At 33.3% G+C, this 24,761-nt stretch overlaps 1 protein-coding gene across 3 annotated transcripts in view; it reads left to right on the forward strand.

The window, feature by feature from the left end:
* The window catches only part of DPH6 (diphthamine biosynthesis 6), a 196,472-nt gene that overhangs the window by 57,866 nt on the left and 113,845 nt on the right, over positions 1-24,761 (forward strand). For all 3 annotated transcript variants that reach the window (XM_072038918.1, XM_027458247.3, XM_027458245.3), the window contains exons 6-8: positions 4,727-4,788; positions 10,145-10,239; positions 16,328-16,415. In XM_072038918.1, coding sequence (XP_071895019.1) covers positions 4,727-4,788; positions 10,145-10,239; positions 16,328-16,415 — 245 coding nt within the window. The remainder of the gene's footprint in view (positions 1-4,726; positions 4,789-10,144; positions 10,240-16,327; positions 16,416-24,761) is intronic.

The raw sequence follows: 24,761 nt of genomic DNA on the forward strand, positions 1-24,761 counted from the left end.
CATCTGTTTTGCCATTGTTATACAACCTTTCATGTATGAAAGTTATGATGAAGAATCAACTATGAACCTGTTATTTATTCTGCCAGACAGAAAGTTCACATCCTTCCCAAGTTTTTATTGAAATAAAAGCTAAATATTATACCAGGAATAATTTACCTCCAGGCAATTTAATTTAAGGTGTATATTTACAGTGCATTATTATCTCTGTGGGAGTTGCATTCCTGCAATATGAAGGGTATCTGACATTTGCGTATTCCTACAGAGTAAACCTGCTTTACCAACTAGTAGCTTTTTGGTTTGTGTAGGCTTTTCCTGTGCTATTATAAACATACTCTGATTCTTTGTCGTTAAAACAGTACTTAATCCACCTTCATAAAAATCAATATTGTTTACTTAAAGGAAAAAAAGACACATTTTAAGTATAGGATTTAACTTTCAAAAGCAGTGTTGTAGTCTGTTCTATTAGTGTTAGAGATTTTTTCTGAGTGCTACACTGAACCAATTATGTAGCACAATTTCTTATAAGTAATAATTATGAGTCATTATTTTCTCAACATTTTTACTAACTTGAGGTGAAAATAGGCTTTTTGTATTAAAATGCTTTCTTTAAAATCAAGAATATTTTAAAATTATGAACATGCATAAAAACACTTTCTGAGTAAGTTGAGGCTTTAAAATATATATTTTTGTTAGCCAAATGTTATGGCATGAAAAATGGAACTTGATTTCTTTTTTTTTTTTTTTGAATTGTCATGATAAATAGAAGTAATATCAGGTAGTTGTCCTTCAAAGTTAAAGACTGTTACTCTAATATGTGTGAAGAAAGTGGACCATTTAATTCATGGTTTTCTTGTGTTACTTAGCATTAATGCACAGCACCAGTGGAATGCCTTTCAGTAATGTTCTTTGATACATTTTTTTTCACTACAGAGCAAAGCCCTGAATTTCTGCCCCCATCTGTACATTGGTGTGGTTCTGTCCAGCATTTGTCTTGTGGCTGTGTGCATGAGTTCTGCAACCATTCTTGATAGGTGTAAGAAGGAGTTCTGTTCCTGTCAGTGGATTTATCAGGAATTACAGATGGACTAGACATTACTTTGAAGTGATTATACCATTTGTGCTATCATGTACTGATTTTGTAATAAAAGGGAGGTGAGAGCACAATTTGTTTTACTGGGTACTGTTAAAAACAGCATTATCAAATCTTTCATCACATACTGGTCTATCTCAAAGAAATAAAGTCCCACTTGCTTTCATGACAGCACATAATAAATTGACAGATGTAATTCAGTTGGGGAGCTAAAAGGCATTGGGAATAATGGGGCATAACATTCTAGGGTTAACATTTATTCATAGATGATGCAATTAAATAAAACAGGCATTAACTTCAAGGTCAGTCAGTAAAGTAATAAAAGAGAATATTTTAATTGAATTGTAATTGCTTCTCATTGATACATGCAAGTTAAGTAAAATCGATGTCAGTGCTGCAAATTACAGTTCTCTTCCTAATTAATTTCTTAATTCTACATAGTCATCCAGGCCCTGGACCTTGTTGTTGGTTTATCTACCCATTCAGCTTTCTTCACAGCTAGTTTCATGGAGAAGTCTGGAGGATGTAGTTAAATGGAATGTACTAATGCTTTATAATATATTGTTTTTCTTTGCACTCTAAATCATTTTAAGAATCTGGATCAATCTACTTCTTTATATAGTGAGAAACATGCGAAGTAGGAGCAGATTTATATTTGTTGTTCTATAAATATGGTAAAATAACTTATTAAAATGATAGTAGCAGTAGACCTATGGCTTCGTCTATACATGCACACCATTATCTGGATGTGGACTACTGGTTCTGCAAATTACAGCTTACATTGTTCTTGACGCCTTTAGAAGATGGTTTCTATTCATTCACAATACAAACATATTGGAAGCTAAAGGAAATTATGTTTTTCAAAAGAAAGATAATCCATCCAAAAAATAGAATGCTACTAACAAGTAGAAAGGGTACCTTGTAGTTTGACAGATTTTCACGTAGGTATAGTACTGTAGAGTTTTACCCATTTTGCCATACACAGGCCATTTATTTGTATTTCTGTAGTATTTGTGTAATAGCTTATTTTTCATTATTGTTTTGTATTAATTGGGGGCTAAACAGTAGGCATATTTTTCTTCATATCAAAGACAAGTTGTGAGAGCATAGTATGTTAGTAAATGTTTATTTTTCATCTTTCCTTTCTCACTTGTTTCTAATGTAAACCCTTAGTTTAAATTTAAAGGAAAACAATTAGCTTTATTAAGGAAAGGGACTGAATTTATAAGAAAAGTAATGATATTAATGGAGAATGTTAATCTAAATTTCTAATGACTAATATAATATGGTATTCATTACAGAATGTTTAACTAATACCTGTCCTATTAAAATCAAGGACATAATGCTAAACTGGTATTAATTGGAAGATACCACCAGAGTCGTTGGAATTGTTCACTGTAGACAAGATCAGCTTTCACCACAGCATATACCACAAATGCTTCTGTTCTATTTTTAATGAAGTTGGTATGATAGCTTCACTTCATGTGCTTCATGGTCACTGTAAATTGAAGAGTATAATCTACCTTGAGTTTCTAAATTAGCATGCATAGATGTAAATTAACTCTGTCCACAGTGGAGAAAAGGTTCTCCAGCTACAGCAAATCATTGCAAAAGTTTAAAAATAGCAAGCAAGAAAAATAGTACCTGTGAAATGAAGATGTTGAGAGAAGTAGCTGACTACTTCATATATTTAGTTTTCAAAATTAAGAGCATAAGTTGTTGATTTTGTAAATCTTCAAAGTGTTCATCCCCAAACTTAGATTGATAAGGTCTCTTCTGTATTTTCTTATGTCTTGTGTGTTGTATTCTGTATTTATAGTTCTTTATAAATAAGTTTACAGCAAAGAATAGAGTTTTGAAATATATATATGGTTTGTGCCAACATAGATGAGATATATATCAGAAGAATGAGACAAACCAATATCCCATATGGGGTAAGTCAGTGCTTATAACCACATCTAATAATACATATATTTAGATATACATATATGTATATATCTCAAGAATAACATTTTTCTTGAACATTTCCATTATTTGCCTATTTGCTCCATTATATAGCAGATTAATAGATGCACTGTTGGTCTGATGCAGTATGGAAAATAGTGGGAGTTTTGAATTTATTGTTTTGAAAAAAAGTTTTTTACTTTTCAGAGCAAAGTAAATCTATTGAAATGAAGATATTTTTGAATTAATTTTCACAAACCTCAATGATCCATATCTTATATGTGGCAACACATTTTCATTCTGTTAATAAAGAGCAAGAAACCAATACCAAAAGAAAAAACAGATGGAGAAGAAACTGACCCCCTTCATTTTAATTATTGAGTGGTTTGTAAAGTGTTTCCCCAGATAGTAAGGGAATTTTTCATGCACTTTAATGAAATATTTTAAAACTTTATTAATGTTTTGAAATCTCATTCACTCTAACTTGCTTTAGTTTCACAGAAATTTAAGTATACCAAGCCCATCACTGTAAAAATTAAAAGGCATATCAGCTATTTGAACTCAGCAAAGACTTCATATAATAGTATGCCATACATTTATGTAACAGCTTTCATCATCAATGAGCTAAAGTGCTTTGCAAGGTACATGCTTCAGAAATTGCTTCTAAATGGAGTCATTCTGGTGGCAATTCTTTGATGATATCCATTATTATATAAAGCATTACAGCAGGAAGAAATAGACAAGCATTGCGATGAGCACTAGAAAATGGGATCACTGAAAATTTTCCAGTGTACCTTCACTGTCAGAAGTCATCATTCTGTTTTCTTTCTTACTCTGAGTGTTAAGACCTTTTGACCACGTAGTCTCCAACATAACTAGGATGTTAATTTGGTTACTGACTGATTGGGATGCCTACTCTTGAAACAGTTTTTCCTGGCCTTTTTTTATCCCAGTACTGATTAACGTCAATTATTTGTTTTATTCCTGAGAAGTGACACTGTAACAGCCATGAGTTGGCAAAACTCATAAAGGCAAGAAGCCAAGACAGGAATGCAGACAGGCAAGTTATTAGAATTGTCAAATTCTAAAAGGCCTTACTTTTTATCTAGGAAAATAAATCAAAATGTAGACATCTTACAGAATATTTTGTAGTACATCAAAAGATAAAACATTAAAGGCATTCTGTAAGTAACACAAAGATTAAGGGTAACACACACAAAAGAGTTTTTATTACAGAAAGTAGTCTGTGTCCCCTCCAATAATTTATGTATCTCTCTTGCAGGAACTACAAGAAATTAACTAGTATTTTAATTCAATATGTATATAGAAAGGTAACTTCTGACTTAGGAAGGTTATTTCTGTGTAGTTTATTTATTTATTTATTTATTACTGTGGACCAAGATGTTTACTGGTTACTGAAATTTCGAATAAAGGAAAATGATAGCTTTTTTAATTGACATGCAGTGCAAAAGATACTGGCCTTATTCTTCACAAACATGGAAATGACTTGCCCAGAGGGGATGAGACAATTCTGACAAAGTTTGTTTTCCTTAGGATTACACTTATTTTAGATACAGTAGGATTATTTTCTTAGGGAGATATGTAGCATAAAGAAAGAAATAATTAAAAAATAATAATAATAGTACTTTTAAAAACATATTTTAACACATTTTTTTCTTTTTTCCACTCCAGGTTTAGATCCAGATAAGCATCTAGGAAAAACATTGGATCAAATGGAGCCTTATCTTTTGGAGGTATTACTGAAAGAATACAGGCAAAGTTATTGACTTTCTGCAACATCACTTTCTAGTTGTAAAATTAACTTGATCAAAAATACTTAGTTATTTGAGAAATTAGATCCTAACCTAACGTTTATTGTACAGAGAACATTGGCCTCTGATAAACACTTTCAGTATGAAAAACATTCCTTTTGAAGGTAGTTCACAATTGTTGCCAGCATCTTTAAAACAGAATAAGGGCAAGAAGCTTCAATATTAAGAAAATATTAGCACGTGTAAATAAGATAAAATTAAATAATTGCATGCAATTTAGATACTATATATATATATGATATATATATATATTTAAGATAAATTATATAACTAGGAATAAAAAGACCAGATTTTGTAAGTCTCTTTTGGGTTTGAGGTAGAAGCATCAAAAATTGAGCTAAGTACAATTTGAGAATAATTGACCTGAAAATGTGTTTTTGTATGTTGTTTTGTGACAGAGTTTACTGATTTCTTGTCCACAAGACAGTTAACAACCCACAACTCTTTGTGTTTAGCTATTTACAGAGTTTTGCTGTAAACTTTATTAGCCTAAGCCATCTAAATTTGCACAAAACAATTCCTAAAAATACTTCTTGTTGTTTAACTTAATTTTCTTAGTCATTTATATAGCTTGAGGCATAAGGATAGATAGTTGGCAAAGCTAATTATGAAGAATGAATGTTCAAGACACTCAGATTGTCTTACTTTTTTTTCCATTTGATCATTCACTTTAAAAAAGAAAATCATGAATTAAGAAATCCCAAAGTACTCAGATTCTTCCTGATAACTTGGCTAAACTGCTTATTAGTTGATTTTATTGAAGTTCTCACTGTCATGATTTAATATTTCTCAAAGCCCACCTTTGTCGTTTTTATCTTTTATTGATATGCCAATAAATAGAACAGCAATGATCTTAAGGTATTCTATGATATTCTATATATCTATATATATATCTATATATATAGATATATTCTGTATCTATTCTATATATCTATATAGATATATAGATATCTATAGAATATCATATTCTATGATATCTGTATCATAGAATAGTTTGGTAGAATGGTTAAATGTAATAAGACATTCTGACGCTATTTGTAACTGGTTGTCAAGTTTTTTTTGGACGGAGACTGCATTGCTGATGTTTGTTCATGTAACTTTCTTCTGTATGTATGCATGCTGTGACAGATAAAGTAAGTGCAAATATATTGTTTTTACTGGATACTTATCCAGTAAAGGCCTAATGAAATCAAATCATTAGCTATAGACTGTAGAGAAAAGCTTAGGTTAATGATTTGACACATTCTTTCACAACCCAGTGAAGTCTTCAACACCAGAAATTCTGGTAGACAGTGGGATTCTCTTCTGGGTTATCTTAAAATCATTTTAGATGTCAATAAAGTAGTTTTATATTCAGCAGGGTGTAAGATTTTTCCTTGTAGCATTTTTGCTAGTGTGGCATGCAAGTTTGTGTGAATTTCTGCTGTTCTGTATAAAAAAAAATTAAATAGTGTTTTACCTGTTCTTGAGTTTTGTTGAAAGCCAGTTTATATGTTCGTTACTTCAGTGACCAGAAAAATGCCTCTGAGTATAACAGGGTCTTTGATATACTACTGTAACATGTTCTGTATCAAGTCACGCAACTTATTTTGATCTGGGATTTCATGGAAACATCCTTCTTTACATTTTAGCATGTGAAAGTTAAAGTTCCGCTTCTCTGTTACTAAGATCAGGAGTTGAGACTGCATGATATAAACTTATTTTATTCTAATAGGTAACCTTAAGGAACTAACAATAAAATCAAAATCAATTTATATCACATTGTAATTTGTCTGTTAGACATACAGGAAATAAGCATGAAGTAGCTATTTTATCTGAGACATTATAAAACAAGTGTCAATATTAATGGAAAGAGTGGGAGGGGAAACTCTGCTTTCATCCAATCAATTATTTAACTTTGGAAACAATACATAGTCGCTTAAATTTCTGGTCTTCTGATTGTATTGAGTGGAAAAAACTTGGAATTAATTTTGCTTTTTTTTTTTTTTTCTGACTATATACAGGAGGTTTGAGTACAACCCATACTTTTTTCAGGGGTGAATTTTACTGGCTCAGAACAGTGGCAATGAAGGTTCTTGAATTATTTTTGTTCTAAATTATTTTTGATTATTGTCTTTGATTAGTTATTGATGAATGGTTGCAGCATAATTCCTAAATTACTGTATTGTTCCATGTACCACTGTTTCCCATATACATGGGAACCTAAACTGTAGGTTTTACACTAAAGAATTTGTTGGCAACCTGCCAAATCTCAGAGACTTCTTACAGACTCCTTGAAATCCATGAATAGAATGTTAAATGTATATTATTGTAATATTTGTCTGTACTTCTGTCTCTATAATAGACAGTAAGAAATTGTTTAGTCATCTGTGTGCTTGCCTTAGAAGTTGTCGAGTACTTCTTGATGTAAAGAACATTTCTGTAATTACAGAGAATTTACTAGCTGTTACAATTTCTGTCTGGGGAAAAAAAGTTTTCACTTGAAACAAGAAGCACTAGCATTCAGATATTCTATCTTTGATTATTCAACATCAGTGAGAAAGTCAACTTTACTCCTGTTTCATTTCCAATGTCAGAAAAGACTGTTCATTGGGTAATATTTGGACTTACACTTTGTGTATTTGAGTTAAGATGGATTTTGAATAGTGTAGAAATTGTTTTCACTGTATAATTCTTTCAGATTTCAAATTGGACTTGAATTTTTAGTTGTGTAATTTTTAAATTTCTGGCTTATCTGAACTAAAAGGCAGATTTAGCATAACAAAATAGAGATTCGTCTAAGTTGCTATATTATTATGAATGTACTGTCCAACTTGCAAAACAATTTCTGAAAAATGTAAACAAATGATTAAAAGGCAAAGTTCTGATGTTGTTGATGGAATCTTTAAAATACTGCTCACTTCTTTAGCAAATGAACATTAGGTATCTTTCTATGAGGTGCTGAATATCCTCAGCTCCTGTTGACAGGGGCAAGTGAAAATCCTTTAGCATCTTATGTGATTGGTGTCAAGTACAATCTTAAAGTCAGTGACACTGAAAAAAGGGATTTCCCACAACAAAGGCAGGAAAGAGTCTCACATCTTTTGAGTATTTGATGTTAAATAGGCAATAATTATTCTAGGCTCTGAAGTTTACAAGCAAACCTGCCAATTTTAAAAATGGCTTGTAAACAGTCATTTCTTGTGTTCCCTGTGGAAAAGGTTACTGGTACAAAGATCTTGTCCAGTTTTCTCTTCCATTTTACCTCAGAGTTTTGTTTATTTTTGTTGTTCCTTCCTTCCTTCCTTCCTTCCTTCCTTCCTTCCTTCCTTCCTTCCTTCCTTCCTTCCTTCCTTCCTTCCTTCCTTCCTTCCTTCCTTCCTTCCTTTTTTTCCCCTGCCAGTGGAAGCTACAGCAAGAAGAATAAAAGGTTTTGACTAACTGTTTTGTAGACTGTCCATTCTTATTGCATCAACATTAATTATTCTTGATATATTTGTCCTATGGAAATTTTTTTGCCACTGTTGACAGATGAAGTTCTCTCTTATGCCAGGAGTGCAATTTTTTAATGAGCACTTGATTAAAGTTTTTCTCCAGTTACTTTTCTTTAAATGAAAATGTGAAAGGGAAATGAAAAACGTCTCGGATAACAATACATTCAAAACATCATCTAATATGTCTTGCAAAAGAGATTGAGATTTTTCCAATAGAAGGTCACGTAGAGTATTACTTAGGAATTGTCTTCTCAGAGCACTTATACTTTCCTTCAAAATAAAAGTTGAAGAGGACTCAGGCCTTTTGTTTAATTTCTTAAATTTAAAATTTGGTCTTTAATTGTATGACAAAAAGGTTCATGTATTTCAAACTTGTCTTTCATGCTTTTGATTTTCTTTTTAGCTAAGGTGATGGCTGAAGCTGTAAATATTCTTCAAATTTTTAAAATAAAAACCTTTGAGAAAACTCTAGAGTATAGTAACACTAACTATACATTCAATTTCAATACTAAAAATACAGTATCATTTGAATATATCAAATGGGATTGCTACACATGGTTCTGATAACCACATGCAGAATTGAACCTACAATATAAAATTAGGAGTCTCTTATTTACCTAAAAATTGACAAACAAGAGATGTTGGATTATTGTAAAGCCCTCAGTCAGACTTTTTCCAACCATGTCCTCCTACATGTGGTGGAGAACAGTGTTCCTACTTCAACTGAAAAAGCATCATATTATGCATCTGTTCCTCTAAGGGAAAGCATAACGGGATTAAATAAATATTCCCAATAATGACATTGGGTTGAGGACTGCAGTTTAGGTAGTCATGAACTAATGCTTTCTTTGTATGAAAAAATCTGGACAGGACTTGTTTTGAAGCAGCTACTGCTGGAACACTTTGAGATGATACAATCTGCTGATCAGGATAGGAATTTCTTCTGCAGAAAAAGGGATGGTGCTGCTATGCTCTGGGCATGGTGCAGGTGCTTGGTACAATATATTAATGTACCTATTGGTACAATATATTAATGTAGAATTACAGAGAAAACTATACAGCAGTTGTGCACTCAACTCAAGCAAAAGAACTTTGGGTCATGCTCTACAGCTACTCATTTATAGAGCACTGAATAATTAAACTAGTCACGTCTCTTATTTTGAATTTATTGGACAATTAATTAATTAATTGTAAAAAACAATTATGTGTTTTAGTTGGATATTGAGATCTTCAGGAATATTTATAAATTTATATGCTGACAGTGTATTCAGTACAATTTGGAAACGAAATAACATATCGCTACTTTTTTTTTTTTTAACTTTTCACTATTAGAAAATCTGTTGATTCTATTTGTTAGAATATTGGGGAATAGTGGATATTTACCAAGATGTAGAAGCAATTGTTGAATCTGTAGCCAAAAATTATATTTGTTGTATACTTCTATGTAAAGTGTTACATCTTGTATTGGTTTATAGTACAAGATTGTCACAGAAGTGAACTCTATGCTAAAGAGAGAGAACCAAATTTGGGTGTCTGAACAACCTTTCCTGTCTACTGTGGAAGAATTACTAGGATTTCATTTGTTTATCTGAACATTATAGTGCCAGTTCTACTTAAATATAACACATTGATAATTCTTAGATCATTGTGATGGGCCATACAAAGAAGTCAAGAACCCTCTATGTGATATTTAATTTTTTTCAGCCTTCTAATATGTGGTCTTTTAGAAAGTACACACTGAAATTTTATGCAAAATATCTTTAATAGAGTAATGCTTACATATTTAAATTTCCCTTTTGTGTTAGCTTTCTGAGAAATACGGAGTCCACGTTTGCGGAGAAGGTGGAGAATATGAAACATTCACTCTGGACTGCCCTCTGTTTAAGAAGAAAATTGTTGTGTAAGGAACACTTTCTTCCATTTCCTTATATTAAAGCAATGTGAACAAATTCTCATTTAGCTGGAGGCAACTTGTGTTGGCAGAGGTAAAACATGTCCTCTAAGTTCACAAACACTCACTTCATTTAACACTGGCAAAGTCCTCCAAAAACCTAAATCAATACCTGACAAGACGAGGCCTTCATAGAAGGCTATAAACTTTTTAGACATTTGCACTTTTCGTTTACTTGCTGATTATGGCCTGCAGTAAAACTGGTACCTACACACTGACACTTTTATCCTTTCATGAAGTGCGAATTGCCTGTAATATTTATCTTTCATTACAGCTACATTTGATAAACTGCCACATCAGTAGCCTGTGGGTTCCATTAACTGTGTGTGTGTGTGTGCATGTGTTTGCAGGTGGGCTTGTGTAAATTTAGCAGCTTAGAATGATCAACGTGATTCTTTAATTATTAGAGGATATTTTGAATACAAACTTCGGTGAATCCATCTAACTTGCACTAAATACCTTATTCCTTCAACATAAATTGCTAAAATCTGTGTAGTGGGATATGGTTGATGAGTCTTGATGTAAGTTTCTTGTTAAACTGTTAAATAGCTAAGGTAAGCTTTGAGTGAGATGTTTTGATTGCTGTTCCTTTTCTTAGCCAAGTAAACAGAATACTAATCATGTATTTGGTGATGATCATCTTAGGAAAGGTCAAGATTGTAGAAAAGATAGACATGGTTAAGGCTTTCATGTTGAAGACCTATTTGTTTAATTTTTCCATAGTGATGGGTTCTATCTATATATGGAGCAGAAAACTAAGAGCTGTTCAACTTTGTTTCATTGCATGGCAGTAAGACAGAAAAAAAAAATATACAAAATGGGCAAAGGGATAGAAGCTAGTCTAGTTGATGTCTGCAGAGCTATTGGTTGACTGGAAGATAAATCCTCTGTAGTCAACTAAACTAGATAATTTGAGCCTGGAGACATCTCCATATAGGAAAGCTATGGAATTCTCTAATAAGAGGAAAATTCAGAAAGTAAGAATGTGGAATCCTTAAACTGGATTTAAGTTTGTGGATGGACTTGTGGATCTAGGAAGTGAGACTTGTTGAAGAATATTGTCTGAGGGCAATTAGTCCTAGGTAGAAGTAGTAGTTTGAGAACTAACGTGCTAATTGGTAGGAGTTGGAAAGTTAAGCAGGAGGGTAGAATAAAGCATGTGTGGTGCGTAAGTATGCATTATGACAAATAAACTGTGGGAAGAACTAGGACAAAACAACACAATGTACACGCAGATTGAACCAGTTTGGTCTCTTTCTAGAAAAAGAAAAAAATTGCAAAATCTTTGCTAGTACAAGATTCGTTTTTCCATTTAAGGTCTGATATGATTTCTATTAAATTGACAAGTTCTCATAAATTCCAGTAGGTGTCAGAGGCAGAATTTTGCTAAACTTTTTTTTTTTTTTTTAAGGAGTGAAACTACCAGTTACCAGGCAATTGTGGCCTAATCAGCATTTGTATTACAACACTTGAAGTAAAGCATATACTTCAGAAGAGTAGCTAGGTTTTAACTGATGGATGAAATACGCTTCTATAAGTTTTTGCACTTAAATGTGTTTGGCTTATCATTTACATTTGTACTATTTATTTGGGGGTTTATGCTACAGATTAAATCTGGGAGTTCCGTTGGAATTAAGATGCATAATCCTTCTTTAGAAAGCTCTCTTTGCATACACGCAATGGATTTTTAGCATACATAACACATTGCGTAGAAAACTGTTAAGTCTCGAGAAATTTTTGGTTGGTGTTGTGTGGGGAGAGAACATTTTTTTATCCTGCCATCAGGTCCTACAGGAACTATATTTGCAAAGAGTTTGAGAACACATTTAGGAAAGCACATTGTGCCCTTGGTTTGGGATCAGCCAAATTCCAGTTTAAGTAAGAATATCTTAATATATATTATGAATGTATTTCTGACTGTCAGTGGTTTAATGAGCCATTCAGACAACTGAATAGTTGGACTAGCTAAAACAGAGGCTGACTTGTCCTTATTTCTATTGGCCACACTCCAAATAATAACAAAAGTTAACAATAAATGCACAAAAATGCAGGAAAAGACAAGTATATAAATCAGTGTTTGTATAATAATAAATATAAACACAGTAGGCTGTTAAACAGCTACTCAAGCTAGTTCTAAATATACATTTCTGTAATGGAAACTGAATAGCTATGCTGACATTGTGTCTCCCAGGTGTAGAGCTAAGGCCTACACCTACAGGCCCTGCTTAGCTCTTCTACTACTTTGTCATAAAGGCATAGCTTTTGAGAGGGACATTTGTGTGAAAATCTATTACTTTTTACACTGAAAATATTTGTAGTTTCTTCTTCATTAAATAAGTTATTTATAATAATGTTATTTTCTACTTTTTATTCTTGTTTTTCATGCACGCTGTGTGAAGCTAAACAGACTATGTTATTGGTTATGCTGGTACAGTTTCCAAATGTTTAGATAACTGTGATAACTGTGATTGTGGTATATATCCTGATACTTTTTTGAGGCATAAATGGAATTTTAAGAATTACAAGCTAGAGGTTGAAACCTGTACAGATTTTTCAAGGTCCTAAGTTCCTTGGAAACTTTTCGCTAGAGAAAGTTTCTATGGAAGATATTGGAGATAATTCTTTCCTGTATAATAGGTATAGTGGGTTAATCTTGGCTGGCTGTCAGGTGCCCACCAAGACACCTTTACTCTCTACTTCCTTAGTCACACAGGGCAAGAAAATGCAGTTAAGGAGCTTGTGAGTTAAGATAAAGACAGGGAAATGACTTACCCAATACCATCATGGGCAAAACAGACTTGACTTGGGGGAAATTATTGGTCTGCTCCAATGTGGGACCCCATGGGCTGCAGCTCTTGCCAGGAGCCTGCCCCTGCATGGGCTCTCCCCAGGTGACAGCTTCTTTCAGGGCACATCCACCTGCTGCAGCCCTGTGTCTTCCTTCACAGTCTGCAGAAAGGATATTTATTCCAACATGGTCCTTCATGGGCTGCAAGGAGACAACCTGCATCACCATGGTCCTCTCCACAAGCTACAGAGGAATCTCTGCTCCAGCACCTGGAGCATCTGCTTCTTCACTGACCTTGGTGTCTGTAGGGTTGTTTCTGACATATTTTTTTCTTAATTACCCCCTCTCACAACTGCTGTGCAGCATTTGTTGTTGTTTTTTTTTAACCTTTCTTAACTTTGCCACATAAACCTAGTAAAAGAGGAGAAAATATGCCTAACGTTTATAAAACTACTTTTGGGTAGCATTTTCACTGGTTGCTGCTTTTGTCACATGAGACTTGTGATATATTTCCACAGTGTCATCTTTGAGAAAGGAAATCTAGACCAAGGAAAAAAAATAAAAATAACCTCGATGTGTGACTTATAGAGAAGTGGGAGTCTATTTAGTGTAAGAGCATAAGATTAAATTTGCATTTGAATATTAAATTGAATTCTTGCCATTCCATTCAATCTTCATCAAAAAATACACTTCACAAACCAAGCATGCCAAATTGCATGAAATAATTGAAAATAAACAAGATTTAGCATTAAAAACAAATAATAAAATCTTACAACCAGAGTAGTCAACCAAGAGTCAAACGTGTTTTATCTGGTTTTACCAGATTGTTGTAATCCAGTTGTCAGCTTTCTTATACTCAATATTTAAGACATACCAATCATTTTCTGTCTGTTATTACACCGATATTTATAGTGCAATTGATTGACACCTCTGCAAATCAGAGAGATGTAGTCCTCATCTATGTGAATGCCATCTAATATATACCCTTATGATAAAGGCCCATTAATATTTATGGAACACAAAGTGTTTTATATTTTTTAAGTTAAATTGACATACTGAAAATATTTTGGAAATACAATTTTACACTGATAAATGTTGTCATTACCTTTGTGTTTAGGTTTAGGGTTCCAGGTTTGGAGTCAATACTAAATCTCAGAATAAGAGGAAAACCAAAAAGGCTTGCTCTTACTAGTCATGTTTGTCTTCGGAAAATATTTCTGACTGTTTTAAAGTAAATAGATATTTCCCGGGTCTTCAATAAGTTTTGAGGGATCAGATGATTATGATTTTAAAACTAGATAATTCAGAACGTTTTTCAAACTACTTTTTGTTGCTTTCAAAAGTCTTCTGAAAATATTCATCAATAAAATTCCTGTGACTTATTGTTGAAAACAAAACTGTTCTATTTTCCACCTCTATTACATTTAGTATTGAAAAAGATTCTATTTGTTAGAATTTTATTAGAACAATGATGTATGTTCTGAGAGGCTGACAGAAAATGAAGTGTTTGAAGAAAAATTTTATTTGACATGTATCGTAATACTATTTTCAACGCCACATATTCTATCTATTTTGACCCATTAGTTGAGAAATACTGACGTATTAAACCAGACATCTACTATGGCATCATCAAAGATCAATGTGTTAGCTATATGTCATAGCAATGTATTTCATACCTAGAAGAAATGTTTGTGATGTCTTGCTATTTACAATACTTGAATAACGAATAAGTGCTAAAAAATTGTGAAGTTATTGGACATACAATGTAGGTATCAATGGATACCTGTGTATCAGTACAGCATGCATACTACTGTACTGCTGAATTGGGATTACAAGTAGTACTGCCACTTTTACTTCAGAATTTAGTATTTTAAAAAAGTTACTAGGTGTTTAAATTAAGCAGACATGTCCAATGAATAACCCTAAAATTTTGCTTTTCCTTAATGTCTGATTTCTAACATTGTTTTCCCATACTAAAGATTTCCAAACTGATTTTCTACCCATTTACGATATTTCTGTTAAAAGTAAAAGAAAAAGACACCGTGATCATTTGAAAAGAATTACTTTAATCTTAAAGAACAATCTTTAAGGAAATTTAAAAGAATACATAATATTTTGTCTTTAAAATCTTGATGGTAAGTCTCAGGACTGAAGCTGGAGACCTGACTATCAAAAAATTTCTTTAAAAGTTTATTAAAAGAGAAGCAGAGTTTCTTATGCTAGAAGTATTTATCATTATTGTGCAATATACTAATGGTGATTATCTCAATGAGTTTTTTGTTCTAAATCTTAAGTCACATTTTAAAAAGCATATATTTCTGTTAATTTTACGCTGTCATTAAGTCAGTGGAATCTGGCCAAGACTTCAATTGTTTCCAGTTTGCATGGTTTTTGCATGTGTCATTACTTGAGAGGAGCTAGGCTTGGGGATTCCAAACAGGATTTCGTTGTATACTGTGAGGGTATCAAGGGCACCGTGGCTTCAGGAAAATTATCTGCGTGTCCTTAGCCTTGCTTATAACAATTTTCAGGTTTTCTTTTAATGCATCTAAGTTTCTCTTATGTTTTCTTTGAATTTCTCACCTTCTGATGTTTGTTTCCTAGAGCTACCTTTTGCTTAAGCAGTAAAACCATGCATATGGATATAACAGATACTGCCTCTTCTGAATGAAAGTGTGACAGATTGTGTCTGTAAAAATGAAAACTACAATTAACTAATTTGAATCAGCACACAGGAAGTTTATCATTGTTACAAACACATTTGGCATTAAAAAGTTGTGTCTAGTAGTCTTCAGTATCAGATGCAAGATGGTCAAATCAGTCAGTTTCTCAGCGTGAAATATTGTATGGTGTTAATACTTCAAGAACTGGTCCCTGGAGAATCACTTGAGGAAAAAAAGACTTTTAAAAAAATCTTCTGTTGATGCAATGAAGAGATTGCTTTACATATTAGTCTCTGGAATGCAAAACAGAATGTCAGTTATGATTGCAAAAGCTACAGCTAGCTAAATCTCTCAGTGCTGGTCTGAAAGTACAGTTACTCCTTTTCAAAATTAGTAAAGATAATGTGTTGTTGAACAAAGTGACTTTATATGTCAAACTTGTTTTCTTAATTGTTATTAAAAAAACACAATTAACTAATAGATAATCAATAAGTTACTTTACAGTCTGTTGTACAGTGACTAAACATTGACAGTTTAAATGTAAATTTATACATTAATATGTGATGCTAATAATTTTGTATTTCAGAGATTCAGCAAAGGTGGTTGTGCATTCAGCTGATGCATTTGCACCTGTGGCTTACCTTCGTTTTTTAAAATTGCACCTGGAGAATAAGGCAAGTAGATTCCAAATGTCATCTCCCTTTAAAGCTATGTGTTGTTGTTGATTTTTTGTCAAGATTTGTTGTTAAGCTACATACTCTCATGTTACTTTGAAGTAACTTTGTACATATTTAGTTGAATTTCTGAGTTTTCCATTAGAAAAGTTCAACACAAATGCTTCCTTGTGTCAAATGAATGAAGGTAGTATATTTGTGTAGCATTTTTCATCTTGAAACCTCAAGGTGCTTAGTCAACATGGTGCAACCAAGCAGATATGTAACCTGTGTCATACAGCTAGCCACACCATGGAACACAGCTGTATTAGTAACTGTGTGACCAGTGTTGACTTGTTGGGAGGTGACATCTATTTATGCTGTTTTTGATGCAAAGTGACTGATTTTAAAACCTTCTGGCCCACAAGTGGTTGAGTTTTTTTGTTTGTTTGTTTGTTTTGTTTAAAAAAAAAAAAAAAGAAAAAAACACTGGTTGGTCATTTAATTTTTTCCATATGAAATATACATCTAATTAATGACTCTAAATCATGTAGAGAATATATAGTCATCAAAGAGCTTAAGAGAATTCTTAGTAGTTCACTGGGATTGTTCTTTTAGCTTCTGATTCCATGGAAGCAGAACAGGAATAAGAACTCTAGTGGCTTAAGTATTGCAAACTTTTATGTGAGATAAGAAGGTCAAGTGAGTCATTTTTCCTAATTTTTGTTGTTGTTGTTGGAAAGCATGTCTCATGATCTTCCTGCTACTGTTGTAGTCATCTCTTTACAGGTTTTCCTACTTCTTTCTACACTTCGGTGATCACTGAACCTCTTCTAGGTTCAAGGATTGTTATAAAATGTTATTCCACAGATGTTTTACATCTCATCTGTTTTGAGCAACTACATTTCCATATTTTCTTCAATATCTGATACACTTTTTTACCTCTTTTTTTTTTTAAATCTTTCCAAACAGATACAATATCTACATTATTTATTTGTTTGTTTGTTTGTTTATTTCATGATGACCTCATTCTTGCCACAGAAAGTAAATTGTATTCCACCCTGTCCATTTCTAGTTTGCATTTCTTTCAAATATGTGTGTAGTAGAGTGTGGATGTTAACTAACTATGTGAGGAAAACCCATATAGTCTGAATAAGAGAAAATTGGTGGTGGGGGCATGGTGGGGACTAGTGATAATATATTAATATTTCTTTAAGAGCACTGACTTTGTTGCTCCTGGCAAACTTGATGCTAACATACACCATACATCTCAGCAATGTGACAGGCTAGGGAAAATGAAAAACACAAAGCTTTATATAAATCAGGCAAAAGTCATATTAAAATGCATAACATTTTATATGAGAATCAAGATTTTACTTTTATCTGTTCAGAAGCTTTTTTCCCTCATACATAGATGTTTTAGATTTGGTTAAATGTTCACAGTTTCAAGTAGCATTGTAGTGAATCATATTTCAAATTCATTGTAGACAAAGCTGTCACATTCCCTAAGAGGTAAGGTTTACAGAGGCATGCCCTGGATTTTGGTATATAAACTAATGTCTTATAGAGTTAAAAGGAAAATAGTCTGTTTTATGCCATGGCTGCCTCACAATGAAAAGTATCAGAATGTTTTGTCTATAGATTAATTTATTTTATGTCATGATAAAATAAGCTGGGTTTTCAAGAAGCTGTGAATATGGAGAACCAGTCAATCTTTCAGAGCATAGCATGTTACGAAGTTAGCACAGTTTAACTAAGTAATAATAGAGAGACTTTCAAGAATGAAATGCCTGTAGGACTGTATTTTTTTCTCACTATTTTGTGCTTACAAGTTCATAAAAAAAATAAATATCAGTTAGTAATTCAGCACTTGAAAGCCAATAACAAATCGCTGCAGGGGAAAAAAAAAAAAAAAAACTATTTTAGGAGGAGAATTAATTTTCATTTCAGGCTTTTAAGGGATTACTGAAAATTGGGCAAAACACTCTATTATGAGCAATGCATAAAAGTGGCCACTTATAGAAGCTCTTTGTAGAAACCATTAATAGTCTGCACAGTGATGTGTAATTCTAATAAGTATTATGATATCAGTTTTGTTATCATTTCAACTGATTCATACATATTTTTAACTTTTATTCTATTTATTTCTAACTTTTATTCTATTTTATCTTAGTTATGTTCTACAAGTGTTAGTTTTACATTCTTTAAATTTACTTTATAATCATTATGCAATCATAGCTAGTGTACCTTAGTCTCTGTTGTCTTTCCTCCTCTATAATGCATTTTCTTCAGATAAATTTCTTCATGTTTAACTACAAAGCCTGGGTAGAAATTTGCTTTAGATTGTTTCTGGCAGCAAAATGAGCCCTTGTGCCTGGGGGGAAATAACATTTTACTCACTGTTCTGGTTTAATACATTACTGTGCAACTTCAAGATGTATTTTTGCATAATAATTCAAGCTCTCTTTTTATGCCTCCTTCTTTCTTTCATTATTAGTGATACAGAAAAGACTAAAGAGATAATCAAATGTATGATTTTATTATTAGAACGCTATTAAAAATTAGGATAAAAAATGGTGTAAGAAAACTTTTTTTCGCAGGTATTCTTCAAAAACATTAAGAATAAATAATGCAAATAAAACACTCATGCTGAAAATTCATGGTTGTCTCATTTACTTCATTGTAAAAAAAACAGGGTCACTGCTGTGATATACATAATACACATATCTAGTTTCATTGCTATTTTACTTGGCCAGTATGATTGTGTCTTTTGCACGTTTAAATTTGTTGAGTGGGAAGCAATTTCAGAAGCATTTTCCAGCATTTTTTAAATCAAATGTATCAGCTTTTGTATTCAATACATATTTAATTATTATATTTCCAAATAAGGTAAAATATAACTGTTTAAAAGTGCAATAACTATTCTTTTTTTCCTTTTTACATTGCCAGCAAAATGAACTTGCAAAACATTTGTATTTTCCCCATATTATAATGTTCTGTTACTGTGTTGAACTGTATTGTCTTTTAAATGATCAGAAACAGAAATGAAACAGAAATGGAGCTTCTGTTGATTTGGTAATTCTTTCTGAGCGTACTTCTGATACCAGTAGTGAACATATTAGCTATCATTTATGTTCTAATAATTGCTCTTGCCCACATTTAATAATGAATGCTCTGTTCTCTGAGTCCCAATGGGTAGAAAGACAGATACATCAAATGACACAAGCTGTAAAACTGCAGCTCCTTAGGTTGGGGATAGTCCAGAATGAGAGGGAGCCATGTAGCTTTCTTGCTACATTTGGCACAAGGAAAGGAGCCTATTCGTCTGCAACAGATAATCATATCTGATGTGTACTTTCTTGTAGTAGGATTACTAATTCATAGTATTGCATTGTATTTACCTACCATAAATTGATATTGCAAGGCTCATTTATTTTCCTGGTTATAAAACATCTTGGCATGTTTTACATTGGTGGAACACATTTCAGTATTGCAAGCAGTTATGTCCCTGTCAACAAATCAATTTCACAGGTTAAATTGGAGATGAATGATTTTTAACATATTAGAAAAGGCACTTGGGAGATATTTACATGCCTTTTGTACTAAAGGAGTGTGGTCCTGCAGGTCAGATTTGATTTCACTTTGTAACCTCTTTCTGTCCAGTTTCTTCTAGCCTGAATTATTTTAATCAATCTCCATCTAGGACTTTAGCTTCAGGAACTAGACTTTTTAAGTGGTATTAAAGGGTACAGGAGGAAATTTCAAGTTGCAAAACCTGTTTTGTTGGTGGCATTTTTTTTTTAATACCTTGTCATCATTTAATGTTATTTCTACCTGGTAACGTTTAATTTCCTTTCTGCATGGTAAAAATATGGGTAACTCCAGTTTGTTTGTTACAAGTACTTTTGTAAACTTTTTAAGAAATAACTGCAGAATTCTCTTCATTGTACAGTGATTTATGTCAAAATAAAGGATTTTCTTTCCTACTCCATTTGATTGCAGATTCAGTCCAATTTTCTGAAAAGGGAGATTTTTTTTTTCTCTTTTCATAATAAAAGTAGTTTATTTTAAAGTCTTTCATAGTATAGGACTTTCTGTCCTGTGTGTCTGTATACTGTACTTGAAATACTGCAAAGAGATGTATGTGGTCTCCCTCATTATATTTATTCTAAGGAGTTATGTTGTCAAGGTAAACCGCGAAGAATAAAGAGTCTTCCCTTATGTCTTGTGAGCTCTCTGCCACACTATATTCTCATTGCTGCTCAGTGGGAAACTATCAGTTTTGGAATTTTGTTGTGATAGGTTTTTATACCAGTTTTTATGGTGGCGAATATAAGCTTTTTAAGATGACAATCTGTTGTTTTCATAAAAGACCACTACATGGAATTTCAGCTGTATCAGTCAAAGTCCTAGCTCCCAGGCTTTTTCAACGGGAGAATTTGGATCTTGGAACGCTCGTGCATTTGCTTAACTTCATTCTGAGTGTGCTTACATCAATGACATGAGTTATGTGAATATAGTTAAACATATGCATGCATGCAGGCTCTGATCCAGAATTAGGTTGGTATCACAATGTACAGTGGGTGTGGGAGAAACAGTGTAACAAACGGGAAAATATATTGCTTCTGTGAAGTAACATGAAAATGTTATGTGGTAAAATAGGTTCTGTAAGATTTAATTAAAATGTCATTATAGCAAGCTTGATTTTTTTTTGTTGTTGTTTTTAAAAAGATGAGAATATTATTCAGGGAAAGTTGGTCTATTTGTGACAGTCTGTAACTTTTAGTTTTACATTCTTAGATTATTTTCTCTGTCGACAGGAATGGAAGACCAACATTTGTATGAGATTTGAATATAGCTACTAAACAGAGTCTGGCAGCTCTACTTATGCTGGCATTGAGCCTGTTCTTCTAGTGCCAGGTTCCACACCTAATACTTCTGCTGAAGCCTACACCAGTGCTGCTGTTGAATGTGATTGATTACCTATGTTTTTGGAGCATTGTGGGCATCAGCCTTGAATGAATCGTTGTGATGTGTCATAGCCATTGAAATGAACTGTAGTCTATAATTATTCTTATAGTCTTTGGTTCATGAGAAACCTTATCGAATTTCTAGTACTTCTTAGTAATTTCCAAAAAAATTTCCAACTGACCAGCTGTTTGTGTAAAGGAATAAACACAGATATATAATTCCGTTATATGTATCTGTGATGCAATATTAATACATTTCATGTGGCATGCATTTGGGTTATATGTAACATTAACAAAGTACAAAGCTACACAGGAGTTCTGTAGGTTGCAGCAAACCAGTTGTGATAAAATCTGTGAGTCTTACTACATACTCATGAATTTTTTATGAAGTACATTTATAGAAAAGATGTTTAGAGACATAGTTGAAAACTATCTTCACAGATGGCATAAAAATGGAATAGGTGCTTTTTTCATATTCAGTGGTGTAGTGTCATGAATTCGGTCCTTAAGATTAGGGAATGGAGAAAAGTTACAGGTCTCTCATAGCATTTATACAAGATGTCTACCTCTAGATTTCTCAGAAGGTACTTACGTAAAGCTTGAAACAAAATGACTGTCATATTGTCAAGCTGGAACTTCTTTCTCCCTTTCCAGTCATCATGTTTTTATTTTCATAATGGTTTGTTATACCATATTGAAGGTAAAACCCATGTATCTTATTTAGAAGAAACAAGAACAAAAAACAACACAGTACTGTGATAGTATCACTACTCACAGGTTAGGACCAAGAGATGCAAACTCAGTGTATTATATTAGTACCTTTTGAATGTCTGTGTTCCATGATAATTTTTAGTTTCATGAGCAATGAAGCTGGTGAAGGGTCTGGAAAACAAGTCTTATGAGGAGCATTTGAGGGAGCTGACATTGTTTAGCCCGGAGAAAAGGAGGTTTGGGAAACCTTATCTCGTTCTACATATGTTAAAGCAAGCCTAATTATGTTATAGCAAGATGAGGATCGGTCTATTCTACCAAGCACCAAGTGATAAGACAAGACAAAAATAGCCTTAAGTTGCACTAGGAGAGGTTTAGGTTGGATATTAAGAAAAATGTCTTCACTGGAAGGGTTGTGACCATTCCAATGGTCAATAGTACAGGCTCGCTATTGGAATGGTATCAGGAAACGTACATGTAGGTGTAGAGCTTAGTGACGTGGTTTAATAGTGCATTTGGCAGTGCTAGGTTAACAGTACTAGATCTTAGAGATCTTTTCCAAACTAGAAGAATCTGTGATTCTATGATGAACATTCATGTTGAAAGCAACTAACTCAATAAAACAGCCATTTGCAAGAAGGAGATGGTAGCAGTTCTTGCACTTCATGCCACTGTACGGCCTGAATATTTCTATATAGGATCATCTTGTAAATTTTTTTTTTTCTTTATCTTGGTTGTTGTGGCATAATCCAACTGGAGATCTATTTCTATTCCAGATTTATCTTCCTGCTTCTCTATTTTCTACCTGAAGGGCTGGGGCTCTCATGTGACCCTCTGGTTAATGGCAAAATATATCAACTGATGGTAGTCGAAGGTGTAATTCAGTGAGTGGGAAATGGTATAGAAGCTGTTGGATGCTCGTATACTGTAATGTTGGAATACACATAGTGTTTGTGCTAAATTGCAGTTTTCATCTGTGCTATTATGTCACATTTAGTTGGCTTCTTTTAACCTCTCGTGTACAATTGATTCACATAAAGTTGATTATTGCCTTGGCTTTGATGCCTAAGAGGAATGAATAAAATGAAGTCCAATCAAAGAACATCAGCCCCTCTTAGAGCATAGCTTTACTGTTTACGGCGCTTAAAAACTCTCCTTGAGCCCTTCTAGAGACAGCAGAACTGAGTTTCCTAGGAAATGACCTTTTTGTAATTTAATGTTTTGAGAATTTCCAAATACCCTGCTTTCACTTAACTGTATCCTTTCTCTATCCAGTGAAGTCAAATGTCAATGTAAATGTTGAACTCTCATCAGACTTCTAATTCATGCTATAAGTTTCTGCCTTTTTTTTTTACTTTTTTTTTTTTTTTACTGTTTTTTCTTTTTTTCTTGAAGTGTAATAAATGGCTCAGTCTTCAAAATAGGACTATAATCAAAGTTTACAATTTTTATGATTTATTAAAGGAATAGAGGTAAGCAAACAGCGCTGGGTGCACCGGGAGTCTCTGCTCCACCAAGACACACACCAGTTATATCAAGCAGCTGATTCTTACGCTCCTAGGTTAATACATATTCATTACTACTTCTGAAAAAAACAGGGTTATTATAATTAGTTTCCGGAATTCAAACCCTCCTACTGGAGCATGCATATCAGTCTCCGGTGGTCCCTCTGGGGGTCTCTGGTGGTCTCGCGTGCTGAAGGCTCATAGTCTTCCTCCCTCTTGTCCTTCTCCCTTGTCCAACTTGGCTGTATGTCAGAGACTTGTGCAATGTCTCCTGCAAGCTTTGTCTTTTAGTTGTTCTTCAGGTCTCCCCGTCTTCTTAATCTCCTGGCTAGATATCAGAAACTTGCACAATGTCCCATGCAATAGTCATAATAGTTAGTGGTTATTCGGAAACCCCCCAGATATCAGAGACTTCAAGGAAAAGCCTACAAATACATTTCCCTTCAAGCTCTCTATTGACAGGAATTGCTAAAACATTCCTTTGCAAGGTACAAGAATTATATACGTTAACCACTCTGTTTTTCTTAGACTTGTGGTTATACAAGGGTCTGTAGGACAGAAGGTCACATTCATCATACCATGTGGTCCTAGCATTGTTCCATATTGACACGAATCAGATGAACATATCACACACTTGTGAAGTAAAATAATATTCAACAATTACTGATCTATATTTAAGGACTTCTGAAAGCCTCATGTTTTGTCACCTTTTTGTCTTTTTTTATTTGGCTTTATCACCATTTTGTGAATTCAGTATTTAGGAAGCCTTCAATAAAATACGTATTTCAGATACTATATGAATTTTAAGACCTCTGAGCAGAAATTATTGATAGAATTGGGAGCTGCAGCATGAAGTGATGTGTGATTAAGGTTCATGGACAAATTCTGTCATAATTTATATTGTTTTTAGATTAAGAAAAGTAGTGTTTGCCAAGCTAGTGAGCCCAACATCAACATACTTTGCGGATTAAGCTGCCTTGGAAAATCAGTGAATTGCCCCCACTGTATAAATCTTGGAAAATGTTGTTCTCTGTGTTTCAAAATTCTGAGCATCCCAAAATGTGTCGAGTTTGATGGAAAGGATACTCTTTCCTTGAAGTGAATGGAGCAAGACTTAGTTGCTACATTTACTCAAGATTTAGCAAGGTTTTAAAACTGTTCTTGCTAGTCCTTTTCCCCTT

The sequence above is a fragment of the Anas platyrhynchos genome, chromosome 5 (assembly GCF_047663525.1).
Source record: "Anas platyrhynchos isolate ZD024472 breed Pekin duck chromosome 5, IASCAAS_PekinDuck_T2T, whole genome shotgun sequence".
In the NCBI taxonomy this organism is placed as follows: domain Eukaryota; kingdom Metazoa; phylum Chordata; class Aves; order Anseriformes; family Anatidae; genus Anas; species Anas platyrhynchos.